At 36.0% G+C, this 19900-nt stretch overlaps 1 protein-coding gene across 13 annotated transcripts in view; it reads left to right on the forward strand.

Moving 5' to 3' along the window:
• Window positions 1-19900, forward strand: part of Stxbp5l (syntaxin binding protein 5L) — a 241517-nt gene that overhangs the window by 195089 nt on the left and 26528 nt on the right. For 7 of the 13 annotated variants that reach the window (XM_021227995.2, XM_021227996.2, XM_040750830.1 and 4 more), the window contains one exon: window positions 1633-1731. The exons of 4 other annotated variants lie outside the window; for them this stretch is intronic. In XM_021227995.2, the coding sequence (XP_021083654.1) occupies window positions 1633-1731 (99 nt within the window). The remainder of the gene's footprint in view (window positions 1-1632; window positions 1732-19900) is intronic. 2 more of the 13 variants (XM_013114406.3, XM_013114408.3) reach the window with 1 other exon arrangement.

The following is a 19900-nucleotide window of genomic DNA, read 5'->3' on the forward strand; positions in this document are numbered from 1 at the left end:
CTAATAATGTCTGTTGAGTGCATCTTCCTAAATGGGATATAATATTTTCCCTATAAATAAAATTTTAGTTTTTTTTCAGTAGTTATTCCTCGCTAACAGTATCATTGGAGGATCTTAGACCTCCTCCCATTAAATCTTCTAAAATCAGATGAAAATATTAATGTAAGTTTATTGAAATAAGATAAACTAGAACTAAAGGAAAACAGTAATCATTTTATATAGGGTTTTCTTTGTTCTCAAAGTCTCTTATACCCTAATAAAATACAAATAACAGAGATGAAGGTTCAGTCTATGAAGTATTTCCTTGAGGTAATAAAGATAATAGAATGTTGACTGGGAGTTGTAGAACCCAGTGAGCCAACTGTAATCTGATGTTCTCAGAATTCAAGAAAACATATTTTCATATTGTTTATTCATTTGCTGAACTATTTAACCAGTATTTTCAGTTTCTACATTTAGACATTAGGCTATCTGCTGAAGTAAAGTAAGAACATAAGGCAAGAGTACTTTATCACAAATGGAATTAGAGTTCTTTTGAAGAAACAAGCATTATATTAGCAATGTTACTTTTTAAAGCTATGAAATGCTTTTGCACTCCACAGGTAATGTTGTGTAACTGTAGGTCCTAAAATCAGTCCTACCCCCAGTTGCTTGACAGAACTATAATGTTCTAAAGAAAACAGCCCCTTTTGGGGACAAAGATTTGAAAATTCAGCAAACCTTTAATTTTACTGTTATATCTTCCCAAGTATATGGACTTTTTTTTCAAATCTTGTGCCCAGGAGAGCATCCTCTTCTGTTCTCCCATTAGGTCCTAAGACTCCTTCTATTTCTATTATTACCATCAATGTTATAATTCCTATTTCCAATAATCTACAAAAAACTTAATATGTTACCAAGCCTACTGAAAACTAGGTGACAGATATTTATTTTATTAAACATATCTTTATTAAAATGTCATAGAAGTGGTATTGTAAAATAGTAAAAAAACGGAGTGGCTAACTCTTTTTTCAGACTTAGACTTGATCTAGATTCAGTGGCCCAGTTTTAGTGTTTCTTCTGATAAATTCCTCATGCCTAATATCCCACTGTATCTTCCAAGAAACTTCATTTTTGCCTCCTAATATGCATATATACATACATAGGTGTGCATGTATACGTGTATATATATACATATATATAAATACCATATATATGTTAAATAAAGGCACACAATAGGACTGGGAAGATGCTCAATGACTAAAGTACTTGTCACATAATTGTGAGTGCTATAGGTCAACTCCTCAGCACCAACATACATGTGAGGTAGTATGGCAGTCAGCTTGTAACCCTAGCACTTGAGAAACAGAGATGGAGCATTCCTGCAACAAGGTGGCTAGCTAGAATATCTACATCATCAAGCCATGGATTCAAATTAGAAGTCCTGCCTCAATATAGAAGGTGGAGAGTGATCAAGGAATATACTTGACGCCTACCTTTTATCTCCATATGTGTGCTCACGCATGCACACACAGTCCAGCCCAGCACACAGACCTTCTGTGTCATCATTAGGAAATTGACCTCGATGATAGACTCTTAGTTCACTTGGGCTGAGAAATTATATGCCAATAGTCTTGTATTCCCTTCCTTTAGGACTTGCTACCAGAACTTCTGAGGCAGCACCAGGCTTTTATAGGAATGAAATGCCAGCTGTGAGACAGAGGAATCAAGTACACCACTTGCCAGGTGAAGGTGAAAATCTTTTCTATAAATAAATGAAAGACTTGTTGCTTCCCAATTTGCTTCACAGTTTAATAAGTGCTTCTCATTTGTTGTGTGGAAAACACAGGTCAAAACATGGCAAATAAAGACATGTTGCTTGAAGTGTTATTCAAACCAGAGACACGTATGTCACATTATAAAAGTATGTTCCATGGAATTTTGTTATTATTAAAAAACAAACTTACAGTTGAATGACCTCATGAAGCCTATAAGAAAGTAGACAGGACAGACAGGAAGCTCCAAGGTAATGAAAATGCCACCAACTAGGGTATTTTAGTATAGACTCGCCATTGGCTTTTTATAACCCAGTGAGTTGATTTCTGTAACTGGCAACAGCCACTGATGATCACAGCGACTCTATCAAAGAATTGCCACTTTGGAACATTTTCCTCAAGAACTGTTGTTCACATATTTTATCATCATAATACTATGTAGAGACCTTAAAACCTGACACTGGCTGTCAGGACCCAAACAAACTCAAACACAGTATGTGTACCCTTCTTAAGTTAGTCATTCATTCAAAAGTGGATCCAGCCAGATTTGTAACCTTAAAGACGTATTAATTAATGTTACAGATCTCAAGTAAGATCAGTAGCCAAGGAATATCAAAGCACTCAGTAAAGCTTTGTAGACAGTAATTTCTATTGCCTTCTGGTAAGAAAATTAAAGCTCGAGTATGTCAATAGAAAGAGGTAAAGTTTTAATTATTTATATTTGGTTTAAAACCTAAGATACCCCCGACCCCAGTGTTCATTCACTAAATGAGAAAGCAATATGACTTTTACAAAGTAATTACTGTTAAAATTATATGACTGATCAATGAGAAAGAAGTAGCTGAGTTATAAAGAAACTACATTCAACAAAAATATTTAAAAACAACTTGAGAAATATTATTCTTTCTTTTTTGAGACAAGGTTTCTCTGTGTAGCCTTGACTGTCCTAGACTCATTCTGTAGACCAGTCTGACCTTGAACTCACAGAGATCCACCTGCTTTTACTTCCCAGGTGCTGGGATTAAAGGTGTCTGTCACCACTTCCTGGCTAAAATATACCTTTCTTGATATAGCAGAAGAAAGTAGTTCATTTTTTAAGTTCCAGGAAAAGCCTATTTTGAAAATTACTTCATTTTTGTAGTTCAAATAATTAATATAAGTATTAAACTTGCTTGTTAAAATCTCTGTTGTATGGTACTTGAGCACAAATAAGGTATTTTTATTCTGGTGCCTGATTTGATTTTTGCAGCAACCCTATGAGGTTGCGGAAGAGATAAGGTCTTAATTCACGCCAGGGTACCTTGTGAGCAACAGCTTAACACAAGTCCAGATCATTGAGCCTCATAGACGTCTGATTACTTGGTCTAGATTAAATGGTTACAAATCATTTGCTCTCCTGTTATAAAAGGGTTTAAAATAATAGGTTGAAAACTGAGGGATCTCTAGGAATTCATAACTTGAGATATATTAAACTAATCAGAAATTAAGTTTCATATTCAATAAAAAAGTATTTGAAATTAATAGTCATTAATTAACTAATATTTTCTAAATATAAATATAATGTTTAATATAAGGTCAATGGCGAGACGTATTTTTATGCTAAGGCAAATTCTAATGACAATAACCAATAACTTTCTGCCCACTGTATCTTAGCCTCTTCTAAAAAGGCAGGAGGAGAGGGCAGGTATGGCAATACAGTTGGAGAATACAGATCTTTCATGGCATGGAGACCCCAAAATGTTTCTTTTTTTTTTAACTTTGCACATAAAAATATCTGGTATATTGGTCCCCTCAGTTTGTGGATTAGGACAAGGGAAAGTCAATTTCCATACTCAACAAGTAAATTAATCAATAAATATATGTAAGTACACAGATAAACATCACAAACATTGTCATCAAACAACTTTTATTTTAAATTAGTGCATGCTTTGTATGTTTCCTAGAAGTCTAGACCATACACATAGTGCTTTCTGTATCAGGAAGACCATGTTGCTCAGTTTCAAGGGCATGACTTTGAAATCAGAAAATGTCACCTTATCCAGGTACTTTCTATCACTGCGTTCATTATATCTTAGCTTTAAATGCTTATTCGTGTCCAGAACATAGATGCATCATAATATATGTCAGTTATCTTTAAAAACACAGAGATGAATGTCCATGGCATAAGGAGAGCAAGTTAGTTCCTCTTGACCATTCTAGGCTTGCAAATGCTCATTGTAGCTTAGCCATAACAAATTCAAAATCTTTCACTAGAAATCAAAAAATAAATCTTATTGTTTAAGAAACATCTGAACAGCAAGCTTGAATTGGGAACTTCTAACCTATCTCTTTATGGTGTACATTATCATTAAAGCCATTAACACTTTGATTTAGAATTTGACCTATTCATTTGTTGATTCAGCTAGAGAAAGGAGGATATGGCTGACATTTATTGGAAATCATTACATAATTCTAATGAACCACATTACACTATCCACTGACTTTAAGCTGAATGAAGAATCAGAAAAAGGGTATTTACAGGTGATTAAAGGTCATGCTATTATCAAGACACATGAAGGCAACTAAGAAAAACCATATTTTAATGTCTAAAATTCTGTTCATATTTAAGGGCTGAGTATATTATCTCATCCTGAAATAAGCTATAAGCTCTAATTGATTGCTTTGCCTTGTCATTAAAATTAAACCTAAATTTAGGAAGCATGGATAATATTTTTGCAAAAGTTTATGATCTGCTGATGTGAACTTTAAGCCTGAATTTATAAATGCATTTTGCTATAAGCAAGTCCTTTTACTTATTTATATCATGATTGTTCTGTCTTAACAATCCTACTTAAAAGAAATTTGGGTAAATCAGCCAGAGCATAGCTCAGTTGACGGAGTGTTTACACATGCATGAAGCCCTGAATTAATTCAGGCCCCAGCAAAGCACAGACTAGGTGTGGTGGTGCATGCCTGTTATCACAGCACTTAGGAAGGGCAATGGGAGGGACCCTGAATGTAAGCTTGTCCTCAGCTGCTGAAGCCAGCAGGACAATATGAGAAACATCTCAAATGAAATGAAAATGAAACCTAAATTGATAGGTATGATTTAGTAAGTGGGGATTGAGTAAACTGTGGAGATGTTTTCCTTGGCATTTTATTTCTCTTATATCAGATGTATTGAGGTACAATTAACATTGAATAAAATGTAACTTTGTAGTGTGTAATTCTGAGTTTTCTTGCCTTTGTTTTTATTTTCAAAAAGTATGCCATGGCACATTAAAAATAACAATAAATTCCTGATAATTTACCCAGAGCCAAATAGGACTAGGGTCCAAAGAAATCAAATGGAGACAGTACTATAGCTCAGAAGTAAAGGCGGTTGAGCTCCTACCTGGCATGTATAAGGCCAACTTTCCTTCCTGGGAGAGAAGGAGGGAGAAGAGATAAAACTGTAATGCTTGTTGAAACAATATTTCCTTACCCATCAAAATTATCTGTCATTGTTTTCTGTAGAAGTTTCTGTAAACCATTTGAGCAGCTCTTCCAAAATGAATCTGTTGTGTGTGAGATTGCGCTATATGAACAATGTGACCTGGAAGATTTTAATAGAGAATAAGTCATTATAGGCCAAGTGTGTGGTGTCACTCTTTTTTATTTTTTATCATTTTTAATTTTAAAACAATATTTCCTCATTTTTCATACCAATCCCTGTCCCTCCCCTCCTTCTACTCCCCCCTCCCTACTCCCCCACCCCACCCACCTCCACTCCTCAGAGAGAGTAAGGCTTCCCATGGGAGTCAACAAAATCTGTCACATCACTTTGAGCACTATATCTAGGCTGAGCAAGGTATCCCTCCAAAAAGAATGGACTCCAAAAAGCCAGTTCAAGCAGTAGGGAAAAATCCTGGTTCCACTGCCAGTGACCCCACAGACTACCCAAGCCACACAACTGTCACCCACATTCAGAGAGGGCCTAGTGTGGTCTTATACTGATTCCCTCGCTGTCAGTCCAGAGTCAGTAAGCTCCCACTAGCTCAGGTCAGCTGTTTCTGTGACCCCAAAAGAGCCTTGCCCCCTTTGTTCATATTATTGTTCCTCCCTCTTGTCAACTGGATTCTAGGAGCTTGGCCCAGTGCTTAGCTGTGGATCTCTGTGTCTACATCCAACAGTTGCTGGATGAAGGTTCTATGATGATAATACAGGTAGTTATCAATTTGATTACAGGGAAGGCTAGTTCAGGTACCCTCTCCACTGTTGCTTAGGGTCTTAACTGGTATCATTCTTGTGACTTCCTGGGAATTTCCCTAGTGCCAGCTTTCCCGATAGCCCCATAATGGCTCCCTCAATTAAGATATCTTTTTCCTTGCTGTCCCTCTCTGCCCTTCCCCCATCTCAACCATCCCATTCCCTCATATTCTCCTTCTCATGCCTCCTCTTCTCTCCCATTCCTTTCCACCCTCCTTCCCCCCTCCAAATTTTCTCAGGAAATCTTGTCTATTTACCCTTCTCACAGTGATCCACGTATGTCTCTCTTAGGGGTCTCTTTAGCTTCTCTGGAATTGTGGTCTATAGGCTGGTTTTCCTTTCCTTTAAATCTAATGTCTACTTATGATTAGTGAGTATATACCATGTTTGTCTTTCATGGTCTGGGTTACCTAACTCAGAATGGCATTTTCTAGCTCCATTTATTTTGCATGAAAATTTCAAGATGTCATTGTTTTTTTTTTTAACCACTGAGTGGTATTTCCATTGTGTAAATGTACCATATTTTCTTTATCCATTCTTCTGTTGCAGGGCATCTAGGTTGTTTCAGATTCTGGCTATTACCAATAATGCTATTATGAACACAGTTGAGCAAATGTCCTTGTGGTGTGAGCATACATCCTTTGGGTATCTGCTCAAGAGTAGTATTGCTGGTTCTAGAGGTAAATTGATTCCCAGTTTTCTAAGAAACCACCATACTGATTTCCAAAGTGGCTATACAATTTGTCACTCCCACCAGCAACAGAGGAGTGATGTCACTCTTGAAAAAGACATTGATGTCTTAGAAAGTACTAGGTTGCTGTACCAAAAAAAAGTAAAAAATTATATACTTGTAAATACTCATAATAGGTATGCAATGTCCTCATTTAAAAATGGTTAGCCAAACATTATGAGGTAAAAAAAATTAATCAAGAAAAGAACCAAAAATACATGAAAAAATCTAATTATACCCAATTTTAAGATCTAGTGAAGTGACATCTATGTGTGTGTGTGTGTGTGTGTGTGTGTGTGATTAATTTAATAACTAAGAACTATATGACTTCTCTTACATGGGAAACTGAAATGAAGTACAGGTAATGCTTTCGTGGAAGTGACCTGGTTATTACTCATAAAGGGTTTATAACATTGTTTCTCAAAATGTCATCTGGCAATATCTGGACTTCAATGTTATCTGTAAAATATCTTAAAATACAAATTTCTGTTACCCTGACTCTCTTGCAGTGTGTTTTAAAAACCAGTATATGAGATGAAGAATGTTATGCTTGCTTCATTGTTTCAAACTCAGACCACTGATTTTTTTGTAATAGTTTATCCCTGAAGAGAAGGAAAGTCTGTTGCAGTTATAGCAGCTTACTGGAGAATTACTCAAAAAGATGAAGTGGGAAGAACTGTGTGATGGTGAGGGCGTAGCCTTGAGCAGCTCCACATGCCCTTCAAACCAGCGCTCTTGAGTCTTCTTCTGTGCTAGTCTACTAGGTAGTAAGAAAATCAACTTTAGTTTGTATCTTTGGCTAATGTTATGAAATGAAAGTGGAATGTATATTTCAGATTAATTAGAAATGAAAAGGGAGAAACTTAGAGAGTTTCATGAACTTGGTTACATTGCATAAATTATATTTTGTTCAAAACCAGTCTACTCTGCTTTGCCATTTACCAGCTGCCTTGAGTAACTGATTCCTGCTCTCACGTGCCAGATCTAAAAGTGTTTGGAAAAAACTCATTGCCAATGCAGGCGCTAAGTATGAATAAGTATTCTAAATATACTTCTTAGGCTGGACATTGGTGGCTTACACCTTTAATCCCAGCACTCAGGAGGCAGAGGCAGGCAGATCTTTGTGAGTTCAAGGCCGCCTGGTCTACAGAGCGAGTTCCAGGTCCAAAGCCACAGAGAAACCCTGTCTTGAACAAACAAACATATTAACATATATTTCTTAATAATATTTACCTCAAAAATATTGTTTACCTCTTATTTTCTGACACTTGAATGAGTTCACTTAATTTGCTCAGCCTTCATTAGGGTAATCTGAGATACATCCCCAGCCCAATGTCTGAGATACCTTGGCAGGTGAATAGTCGTTTATTCACAGTAAAGCTGAAGAATATTGAATGTTGAATAGCAGAGATATGTTATTAGCATTGCTATTAGGGAAGTTCTTTCATCAATCCCTCATCTAGTCTCTCGTCCTCTCCCATGTAGCACAGTTGAGGACAAGATTTGTAAGAATAGTCCTAGGTTTCTGGTGAGAAGAAGGCTACAGAGGGCCAGGAAAGGTGTAAGCTGGGTAGGACCTGAGATTCCCAAACACTAGAATAGATCTGAAAGCCAAAGGGAAATGCTAGAATATTAGTGGGGAGGGTACCATAAGAATGATGCACTTCTATAATTCTAACTCTCATGTAGTGGAGACAAGAGAATCATAATCTCAAAGTCATCCTCAAATGCTTAGTGAGTTTGAAGGCAGTTTAAATTTTTATGAGGAAACCCTGCCTATAGGAAAAACAAACAAAAGAATAGTCAGGAATGTAAATCTGCCACTGTTGTAATTTTTCTGCTGTATCAACCTAGACTTTTAAAATCTGGCAAGGATTATAGGCCTTTTTAAAAGAATCAATGTAATTTGGAAGGGCAGGGAGGGAGGGAGGGAGGGAGGGAGCAAAGATGTAGATGTGTTAAAAATCCTATTTAAAATCAAGATAGAAACAATTTAAAGAGGAAATAAGAAATTGGTACATCTTCAGTCTGTCTGAGTTACGAAATAGCTCTTCTGAAGTGCCATTATGTGGTCGATTTGAATGTATTAATAATAAACTCAAAGTAACCAATGATATGTGGGTGTCACATTAAGGACAGAAATGAAAGTACTTCCCCTTGGTTCCACTTAACCAAGAGCAAACCCGAATCTGAATCCTCTGCTATCTGTCTGTTGTAAGATTCTGAATCTGTGCCTGTATCTTATGAATCTGCCCCCATGCCTATGTGTCCTTTGTGTGTGTATGTGTGTGTCTATCTGTGTCTGCCTATGTCTGTGTCTGTCTGTCTCTAGCAAAAAGCTTTGCTCTCTCATTTATTGAACCACACAGAAAGCATCACATGGATCAGGAATGAAGGACACTTTACAGATACCTTTAGCAGAATTTTACAAGTGGTTCAGTCACAGACTCCAACTGACCCAGATAATAAACAATACTACTTGTAGTATTGTTTATCAAAAAATATCTTTATGCTGCTTTCATTGCTTATGGTGGATATTCATTTTATATAGCTGCCTTCAGTCTATAATTGCTGTTTTAACCAAATGATTATCATAAAACCACATGCATTGCTCTGGGTCAGGGCATAGAAGAGCACATAACTTAAGACTGAAGCTGCCCATTCGCTTAGGTGGTAGAAGCTGGTTACAGAGGAATTCCAAGGCAAGCAGGATTGGCTGTTACATTGCTCTATAACAGGCAGGCTAAACAAACAGTCTGAATATATAGTAGCATACCAATCTTAAGGATTAAGTGATATTAAAGTATATTATTAATTTTGGATTTGAGGTCCTGCAAAAGTTCCAGTCATTGTAACGTAAGAGATATTTTTATAATACTGCATCACCACACCATTATTATGTGGTATTTTTGTTTCTTATGTTTCAATATAAACAACATCTTTGTTTGTGCTGGTGACTGTAATACCAAATTATTAAAATTTGATTTTATTTCTTCTTAGTCTTTTTAGACTGATATGCAAATCTATTTTCACAAAGACAAAAGCATACTTTCATGAAATACAGCATAGCTAATTATAGTCAGCAATCTATATAGCAACTGGGTCAAATAATAACTTAGAGGTTTGTGTAACTTGAGAAATATGAGTGGATCTTACATATTTAGATTGTTGGAGTAAGATAAAAAGAGAAGTAGAATTTCAGAACACAAGAAAAAAATATATTTAAGAGTCAGAAAGGATTAGTGAGTAAAGATGATTGCTGCCAAGCCTGATGATTTGATAAACTTCTCCTATGCATAGCAATGAAAAAACAAAAACTGATCGACACTAACAGTTTTTAAATCAAAAGAAGAAAATTCTATTGTGTGTGATATAATAAATATACTATACATGGTAGATGAATTAGCATTGATACTGGTAACTAGGATTTTGAAGATGAATATCTGAAAATGGACTAAAATAGATTAATTTAAACCAAGTTAGCTGTAAAAGTTAGTGTTTTTACTTTTATTGTTGTACACAGAGTAAGTTTATACCTATTTAATATGTCTGAAATTAAGTTTTTGTAATCTATTAAGAAATCACACCTTGTATAATAGACTATGTAAACATTCACTTACTTTAGAAGCAAATGCTCTTCTCATGTTTCTGTTTGACAACTTAAAATTTTCTACTGAATGGCAACCCAACTAACATTGAAACAAAATTTCAGGATGCTACTGACTATTCTATCAAACATACTACCCTTCACTCTCCTCTTTTACTTCATGCAAGTAACAACTGTCTTTTTCCTTTTTCTGTTTTTTCAATCAAAGGATCAAGAAAATTAAGTCTGCCAACAGATCTTAAGGCTGATCTTGGTACGGTAGGCAAAAGCCATCAACTTTAAGTTTTCTTACATTAATTTGGCTGAACATTTTTATCAACCAATCCACATATGACATAAACTTCATAGATGGCCATATTTAATAGCTTTCCAAAAATAAAAGGCTTTTGTAAAAATCACCATAGAGTTCTGTTGGCAGCATTCAACATTATGTTTGTTAATAATTATTTTACAAAATTATATATTATAAACCAAGGTATGTAATGTTTCTTGTTTTCTTGCCATCATAAAATGTTTTCAAATACTTGTCACATATACTTTATGACTGTAATCTTGTGAATGTGCATTCTTCTGGCATTCTTTTCCCTGATGTATATATTGGTAATGGTTAGAATTAACATTATTTAAACAAAAAAGGCTGAAACAAAATAAAATGGAGTTCTGGATCTAGTTGTGTTTGTTGTTGTTGTTGTTGCTTCTTTGTTGTTAGTTTAGTTTTGTTTTGTTTTTAGGAACCTTGTAAATAATTTGATTCAAGATGCTTGTTTTTTTTTGTTTGTTTTTGTTTTTTTGTAGTGGTCATAGGCTTAAGCATTAAACCTTACAATGAGAACATACTTTCTTAGATAGACACTTCTTTCAGCACTTGTATCTGCTTGTTCATGTATGAAACTTTTGGTTTTGCTCTTTGAAGCTTCATTAAATCACCCATATTTTAATTTCCTTTATTCTGACACAAAGCTATAGTGTGAAATCCAACCAAGCTCATAGTTAGAACAGACAGGCTACAATTGCCTTTGTGCTGTTCTTCAGGTGTAAAAAGTTGTTTTATATGGTCCTCTATTTATTTTTTAGCTCTTTAAGATTGTTGTTGTTACTATTCCCAATCTTTTTTTTCTTCTGAAAGCAGAAACTAAGGCCATTGCTGTCAACTGGTAGAATTTAAAGCCCATGACAATTTGAAAGTCTGGTAGAATTCTATGCTAAATCTATCTGGCCTTGAGCTTTTGTTTAGTTGGGAGATTTTCAATTCTGCCTCTCTCTCTCAATAGGGGTTATGGGTTTGTTTAAATTATTTACTTCCTCTCTCAGCCTAGACACATGGGAGAGGGCCTGGGCCCAGGTCCAAATGATGTGACAGACTTTGAGATCCCCCATGGAAGGCCTCACCCTCCCTGGAGAGCAGAAAGGGAATGGGACAGGGGGTCGGTGGGAGGCAGGGAAGAAGGGGAGGGAGAGGGAAGTGGGATTGACATAAAAAACAAGATTGTTTCTAACGAAAATTTAAAAAGAGAGGGGAAAAATTATTTACTTCATGTTGACTTAATTCAATAGATCATATATATCAAAAAATTCATGCATACTCTGCAAGATGTGGATGGAACCTTCTGCAGATGCCTCTTAAGTCCATTTATACTAAATGTTATTGATCTCTTATTTTTCTTTGTTAATTTGTTTTGGCTTGAACAGCCTGTACATTTGGTGAATGTGCAGAATTAAAGCTATCCAATATTATTGTACTAAGGTCAATCAGTAGCATTTACTTTGATAAAATTGAGTGTTCCAACATTCAGGGCATGTATGTTCAGAACTGTAGTAGGTAGTGAGTTTCTGTATCTCATCTAATTAGTTTTGATTTGGAGCCATTTTGTTAGAAATTGAAATTGCTGCATTTGCTAGCTTTCTGTCTCTATTAGCTTGGAATTTCTTTTTCCATCCTTTTCTCTAAGGTTTTGTTTCCTTTGCAGTGAGATATATTTCTTACAGCCAACAAAGAGGAGAGTATTTTTGTTGTTGTTGTTGTTTGTTTGTTTTTTCTTTGGCTTTTCAAGACAGGGTTTCTCTGTGGCTCTGGAGGCTGTCCTGAACACACTCTTTGTAGACCAGGCTGGTCTCTAACTCACAGAGATCCCTCTGCCTCTGCCTCTGCCTGCTGAGTGTTGGGATTAAAGACATGCACGACAAGAGTCTTGTATTTAATCTAGTTGGTTAGTATATTTCATTTGGAAGGAGTATGTTATCATCTGTTAATTTTGACAGTACATATTCACTTTTGTTTCTTTGTTGTTTCTATTTCCTAACTCTCATTTGCTTATTATTGCAATGGAGTTATTTTACCCTGTCATCTCACAGATGTGTGTATTGTTCTCTTCAATATGGAGGATTCATTTGAGTATCTCCCATGCTGTTTGCTTAGTGCTGATAAATGCCTTTAATTTATATTTGTCATCTTGTGCTAGAATGTGGCTGGATTTGTTTTTTAATCACTCATATTCCTTCAGTGGAGCTGTTTACAATGCTCAAGTGAGATTAGTTTGTAATAGAGTTGAGGTGTCAGTCACTGGAGGTGCCCCTTAGTAATTAGATCCTAAGCCAAGTGCTTAAGGCACCAATACCAGTACTGCTATGAGAGTGGCATACTCTCTGCTGAAGTAATCATTCCTGAATGCTGGGCCCACCCTGAATTTTAGGATGTCATTGTTTCTTGCCACTGAGTAGTACTACATTGTGTAAATGTACATTTTCTTTATCCATTCTTCAGTTGAGGGGCATCTTATCCTTGTGGTTTGACTGTGCCTCCTTTGGGTATATGCCCAAAAGTAGTATTGCAGGGTTTTGAGGTAGGCTGATTCCTTATTTCTGAGAAATCACCATACTGATTTGCACAGTGACTGTACAAGTTCGCATTCCCACCAGCAATGGAGGAGTGTTCCCCTTTCTCCACATCCACTCCAGCATAAGCTGTCATTGGTGTTTTTGATGTTAGCTGTTCTGACCGGAGTAAGATTGAATTTCAGAGTTGTTTTGATTTGCATTTCCCTGATGACTAAGGACATTGAAAGAATGATACATAACTTTATATGGAAAAATAAAACCAGGATAGCCAAAACAATCTTGTACAATAAAGGATCATTGGGAGCATCACTATCCCTGACTTCAAGCTCTGCTATAGAGCTATAGTAATGAAAATAGCCTGGTATTAGCATAAAAACAGAGAGGTGGACCAATGGAATCAAATCAAAGACCCTGATATCAACCCACATACCTATGAATACCTAATTTTTGACAAAGAAGCTAAAAAACATAAAATAGAAAAAAAAAAGCTTATTCAACGAATGGTGCTGGTATGACTGGCTGTCAACATGTAAAATACTGAAAATAAATCCATATCTATTGCCATGCACAAAACTCAAGTCCAAATGGATCAAAGACCTCACTATAATCATTTTTTTGTTTTGTTTTGTTGTAATTACCTTCTTCCTGTTAGAGTTTTTTCTCACTATAAATGATCTACTCTAGCAGTGTGTTTTGACTTCTTGCTTATATTAGGTTTGTCTATTACTGATTTTCATTTTGGCTATCATGCAACTTATAAAAACATATTTTGATTATAAAAAGTGATTTTGAAATTATAGTAACCGCATAAGTATAAAAACACACATATAAAATAATGTGATAAAATGTACTAATATTCTACATTTGTACCCTATTCCTTTCCTTATCTTGGATTTCTGATGACCCACCTTCACATCTTTCTATATTGTCTATCACAATATATTAAAGTAGGTACTCTTACTTATTTTATATTTTAGTCTTCATACTAAAGATGGGAATGACTTGCGCTCTAATAATCTAAGCAAGCATTCTGAATTTGTCTGCATAATTATTCATATCACTGTTTATTCATTCCTGTGTTTTATTCTTATTTATACTATAGTCTCTTTCAATCTGAAGAACTCCCTAAGTATTTTTTATAGAATAGGTCTAATAGAGATTATTCCTTCAGCCTTCATTTGTCTAGGGGTGTCCTTATCTTTCCTTCATTTCTAAAGAATAGCTTTGCTATGTTTAGTCAACAGGATTGTTTTATGTTTTTCATACTTCATTATGAAGAAAATCTTGTACCACCGTTTCCTGGTCTATAAGATTTCTGTTGAGAAGTCTGCTGTCAAGTAAATTGGTGCACTGCCATGTGTTATTTTGTTATTTAAGTCTTGAAATTCTCGTGTGTGTGTGTGTGAGAGAGAGAGAGAGAGACAGAGAGACAGAGAGACAGAGAGAGAGACAGAGAGAGAGACAGAGAGAGAGAAAGAGAAAACATCATGGCATGTAGCCCGTCTGGACTCAAACATGTACTCCTGCCTCTGCCTCTTGCATGCTAAGATTACAGGTGTGAGCCACATGGCTAGCTTTCTCTTTATCTCACCTGTGGGGGCTTGGTTATAAAATGTCTTAGGTTAGAGTTGGTTGATTTAAAGATACCCTTGAGCTTCCTGTAACTGGATATTGGTAGCTTTCTCTAGATTTAAGAAATTTTGTTACTTTTTAAAAAATATATGCTTTATAACCTTTCAGCATGTTCAACTCATTCTCAAATCCCAACCACTTGAATATTTACTTTTTTATATTGTCTCATAAGTTCTCTTCCTTGTTCATCTTTACTCCTTTCTCTTCCAACTATGTATTTTCAAATAGCCTATCTTCAAACTCACTCTTTTTTTTCTATTTAATCTACCCTGACATTGTTATCTTCTACAGACCTGTGTTTTTCTGAGTTTATTCAACTCTTGTAGTGACCAGCCTCCCCGTTTTAGAAGCCATGACAGGCTAACATGTGCTTGTATGACCTTGCAGCTCCTGTCCTGGTCACTAGGAGGTCAGATGCCCTCCTCGTGGCAAGGAGCCAATCAAAAGTTAGCTGGTGGGGCTGTGCTTTATGGCTCTGGGTGTGCTTTACAGACAGTGCACAACAGTGATGTGCAGAGCATAACAACCACCCTTGGAGGGCCTATGGGCCATAACCAGTTGACCAATCAACACAGGGCAGGTCGTGCAAACCTGAAAGTGCACCAATCCGAGACTGTTTTATATTCCTAGACACTCCCCTTATGCTGCCCTTTAAAATCCCTGCCTCGAGGTTCCTTGGGGTCTTTCCCCAGCCATCTCAATGGTGGTGGGGTGAACTACCCAAGCTAATGGGTTTAGCTTGTTAAATAATTTTAATAAAAGACTCTTAGGTTTTGCATCGAAATGGGCCTCTTGGTGATTTGGGGGTTCAGAATTTGGGGACAACACTCTAAAATGTCTATTTGTTGTAATTGCTTCTATCTCTTAAGTTTCCCTGTTAGAGTATTGAAACATTTCTTTGTATTTTCTTCCCTCCCTCCCTCTCTCCCTCCATCCCTTCCTTCCTCTCTCTCTCTCTCCTCCCCTTTCTTTCTTTTTTTCTTTTTTTTTTTGGGGGGGGGAGAGATAGTTTACTCTGGAGCCATTTTGACTGACCAGAGCCTGGGAACACAGATTCAGGTTACCCTAAATTCCATGTTTAAACATGGAAGCAGTTTCATGGAGATTTTTATAGTTTTAAAGAACAGAGACTGTCATAAATCAAAGCAAGTTTGAAGTACATTTGGGGGCACACCAGAGAGGAAGATACATTGAAATGAGAGATGCTTTTCTGTGGGCTCAATATACTATCTGATGGCATTCTCAGCTTTTGGTTTAGTAGAAGCTAATTGCCTGCTAAGTCAGTAGGTTCTAAAAAACCTTTATCTATTGTTCCAAGATGTTAGTTCAGACTGGGGGCAGGGAGAATCAGAATTTAGCCTAAGATAAGCTAATTAGCCTTTGGACCTGCAACATTTCAATCTCTGTATGGTACTGAAATTCTAATCAGCCAATCAGTCCCTATAGACACAGATGCTTTCAGGAATTTTCATTCACAGCCAAATCCAGATTCTTTTCAGAAGTCATTGTTTGCAACTGCTCCTGCTGGCCAAGCATCACCTTTTATACAAGTGGGGATCAATCACATAGTACTTATTAGAAAGTAAGGCCCCTCATAACTAGGAAGTTCATTCGCAAGATCTGATGTGGATGAGGCTGAGAAGTGAGCAGGAGAGAAGACTAGCTGGAAAAGGCCATTAAGAAAGAAGTTCCTGCAAGGCTTGGTTTTAATAAAGTTATAAATAACACTATAATGCCTTGCATGTGGTTATGACTTGTTGCTTTAAAATAAGGTCTGAAAAACTCAAGTTTTCTCATTGTCTTTAGAAATATACATATATTCTCATTATTCAATATAATTTGGATAAAACAAAATTCTAGTTCTTCAATTAGACTTTAACTCTATTTTTTTCTAGTTAGAAATACCCAGAGATTTTGGTTAATTCTTTTTCCAAATTATATAAAGACATCAATGTCTAATACCAACAACATTCATGATGTCTTATACTTTATTAAGTACTGATGTTTCTTGATTTAATTAGTATCTAAAATATTCTGTAGTAGAATTAGCTGGGAATAAAAAATTAAGCAATATTTTAGCAATAAAAGAGAGTATTACAGTAACTTCTTTAAAAGTTACATTTCAAACCATTTAAATATAAATAAGACAGTTCATCAAATTCAAATAACTATGAATGAAAGGGGAATTATAAAGTCAATCTCATAAATTTTAGTCATCTTAGATATTTGTTTTGTGTATAATATTTACTTCATTAGGCCAAGCTGTGTTGTTGATTACTTACCTTTGGGTATAGTAGTCTGTGTCACATGTAATGTTACATCAAGTACAGAAGCCATAAGAAATAATTCAGAACCAAAACTTGTTTCCTTTAAGTTCACTATGTCACTTTAAAACAGCTGTTTTCAGTTCTCTACATTTTCCTATGTTGGTTTGCTATCTGGTCTGTTTTTAGGATCTTATTCATTGAGATCATGGATTTCCAAAACCTCTTGATACTTTTTTGTCTAGGCATTGAAGGATTAGTTATCCATACTTTTTACTCTGATTTTGTTTCTTCCTATAGTTTAGGCAATTCTAAGCAGGCTGCTTATTGTCTCTATGCCTAAAGTCATTTGCCATATTTCAGGACAGGATAGCACTTAGACCTAGATGTGACAAGAGTCTGCTCTTGATCTGTTTTCACTATCTCAGTGTTATGGCCAATCCAAGCCAAGTTTTGTCTCCACATACACTTTGGTATATTGCTAAACATGTAATTGAAAAACACCTACAAAGAGTAATCTATCCCAATAATGACTTACGTTGTTGTGCCCAAAATCTGAACCTCAAAATCACTAGGAGATCCATTCCAATGCAAAAGCAAAGAATCTTTTATTGTTTAACAAGTTTACCCCATTAAATCGGGCCCTTCATCCATTCAATACAGCGGCTAGAGTGAGAAAGACCTAAAATAACCATGAGGCGAGGAATTTATTGGGGTGTACAAGGGGCGTGTCTAGGAGTATGCAAAGTCTCAGAATTGGTCCACTTCTGAGCTTGGGTGACTGTTCTTTGTTGATTGGTCAACTGGTTGTTATGGCCTATACGCCCTCCCACGGTGGTTGCTATGCTCTGCAGTTCACTGTTATGCTACTTTTACCATAAAGCAGTCCAGAGCCTGCCAGCTAACTTCTGATTGGTTCCTTGCCACGTGCAAGGTATTTGACCTCCTAGTGACTGGGAGATCGGGCAAGGTCAGGAAGCTCAGCTCATTTTGCTGAGTCTTTTCTGTAGCCTGTCATAGCTGCTAAAGCAGGGACCTAGGTGAGGACCCAAGGTTGAAATGATAATGTAAAAAGAATCTCTTAACTATCTATCCAGATGAGAAATGAGTCATAACAGAGTATCATGGTCCCAAGAACCTGTATAGTCTCGGGTCAGCTAAGACCACTCCCTGCCTGGCAGTAATAGAGGGTGAAATATGATGGAACACACGTGTCTGCTCAATGCCAAGGCAGTTAGAGCTATATTTATTTGTAGGCGCTTGCCTGCCACTAGCTGAGTTCTCCCAGTTTAGGGATGGTAAGCACAGCTCCATAGACTACTAATGCTGATGTTAAACTGGATTATACCTAAGTCTCTTATCTGTTGGTTCTACAGTCTCAGGAAAAAAGGTGAGCGTGTCTTGGGCTCATTCTAAGGCTGGAAATGATAGAATTAAATCCCAGTTTGTCTCATCAGTCTTCACCTTATGGATGTCTAGAAGCTTTGTTTGTGAGCTCTAGTCTGCCTACAGGTCTTCTTACCAGATACTGAATTGCACTGGGCTCTAAACAAAGCCCTTTGCTAGCCTTTGTCTCTATGGATGGAGACCTGCTTTCCATTGGAAGTGGGAGGAAGGTGGTAGAGGAAGATAACCACCTTTTCTAATACAATATTAGTTGCTCAGTCTACAAGTATTGTCTGGTGGTATGGCTGAGCAATATTTTGCTCAATATTGGGTTTCTCCATTGCAGGTCTGGAACTAGGATTCAAATTTAAGGACTGGGCTTAATTTTGTCTCCTACTGTAAAAGGAGAGTCTTTCTCTAGACTGCACAGTTTAGAGTTGGGAGGCACGGAGGGCAATGCAAGAGTCAACTGTTTTCTCTTTTCATTGTCTTTTACCTTGGTGGTTCTTCAATTATACTAAATTTTTATTCCTTTTTCAGTAGTTTCCTTAAAATTTATTATATACCTTTACAACTAATCCAAATTCTCTCTTAGCATCATGCTGCTTTACCGTTGCTATGTCATAGTAGCTATTCCTTATATCGTTGCCATTCACTTCACTTACCCATATACTATTCTGAACATTCGATACAAGTTAATACGGATATATAATTCCTTTAAAATAAAAGTAAATCTATGCTAAAAAATTTACTGTGTCCTGAAAAAAGTCTGAAGTATCATTAAAGAATATTGAAAAACCCTTAAAAACGAATATATAACAATGTCTAGAACCTGCAGAAACAGAACTTATGAATAAGAGAATATTAATCAATATAAACTGATGTAGAAATTATATACAGACTAGAATTAGTGGACTTCTATTAAATATACTGCAGATTGAGATAAAGGTCCAGAGATGTCAAAAAAAAAGCATAAAGTTATAAAAATCTAAATCAATCTTTTAGAGATATAAATATTTTCTCTGAGATGATAAATACACTAAATGGGCATAATAAAAAGAATTGATACTGCATTTGGACAATATTAATGAACTCAAAATTTACTGTTTAGAAAGAAAATCTGTGCCACCTAATGCATATGCAGTAAGAATTCTGAAAAGAGAGAAAAGAATGGGGAGAGAGCATAAATAGTGTTTGAATAAATAATACCGAACAACTTCCTAATTTGATTAACAATAAAAACAAACAGTTCCAAGGTATATAACGAACCCTAAGCATGAGAAATATAGAGAAAGTATGTCATAATCAAAATTCTTTAAAGTCAATTAACCAGAGGTATGGGAGATGACATTTTAACTGTCAAGTAGCAAAAATAGAAATAAGGCAGATTTTTCCACAGAAAATGAAAGCTTGAAGACAATAGAAAAGCATGCTTAAATTACTGAAAGGAAAACAATCAATCTAA

This window comes from Mesocricetus auratus, unplaced genomic scaffold (assembly GCF_017639785.1).
Source record: "Mesocricetus auratus isolate SY011 unplaced genomic scaffold, BCM_Maur_2.0 Super-Scaffold_100008, whole genome shotgun sequence".
NCBI lineage: Eukaryota > Metazoa > Chordata > Mammalia > Rodentia > Cricetidae > Mesocricetus > Mesocricetus auratus.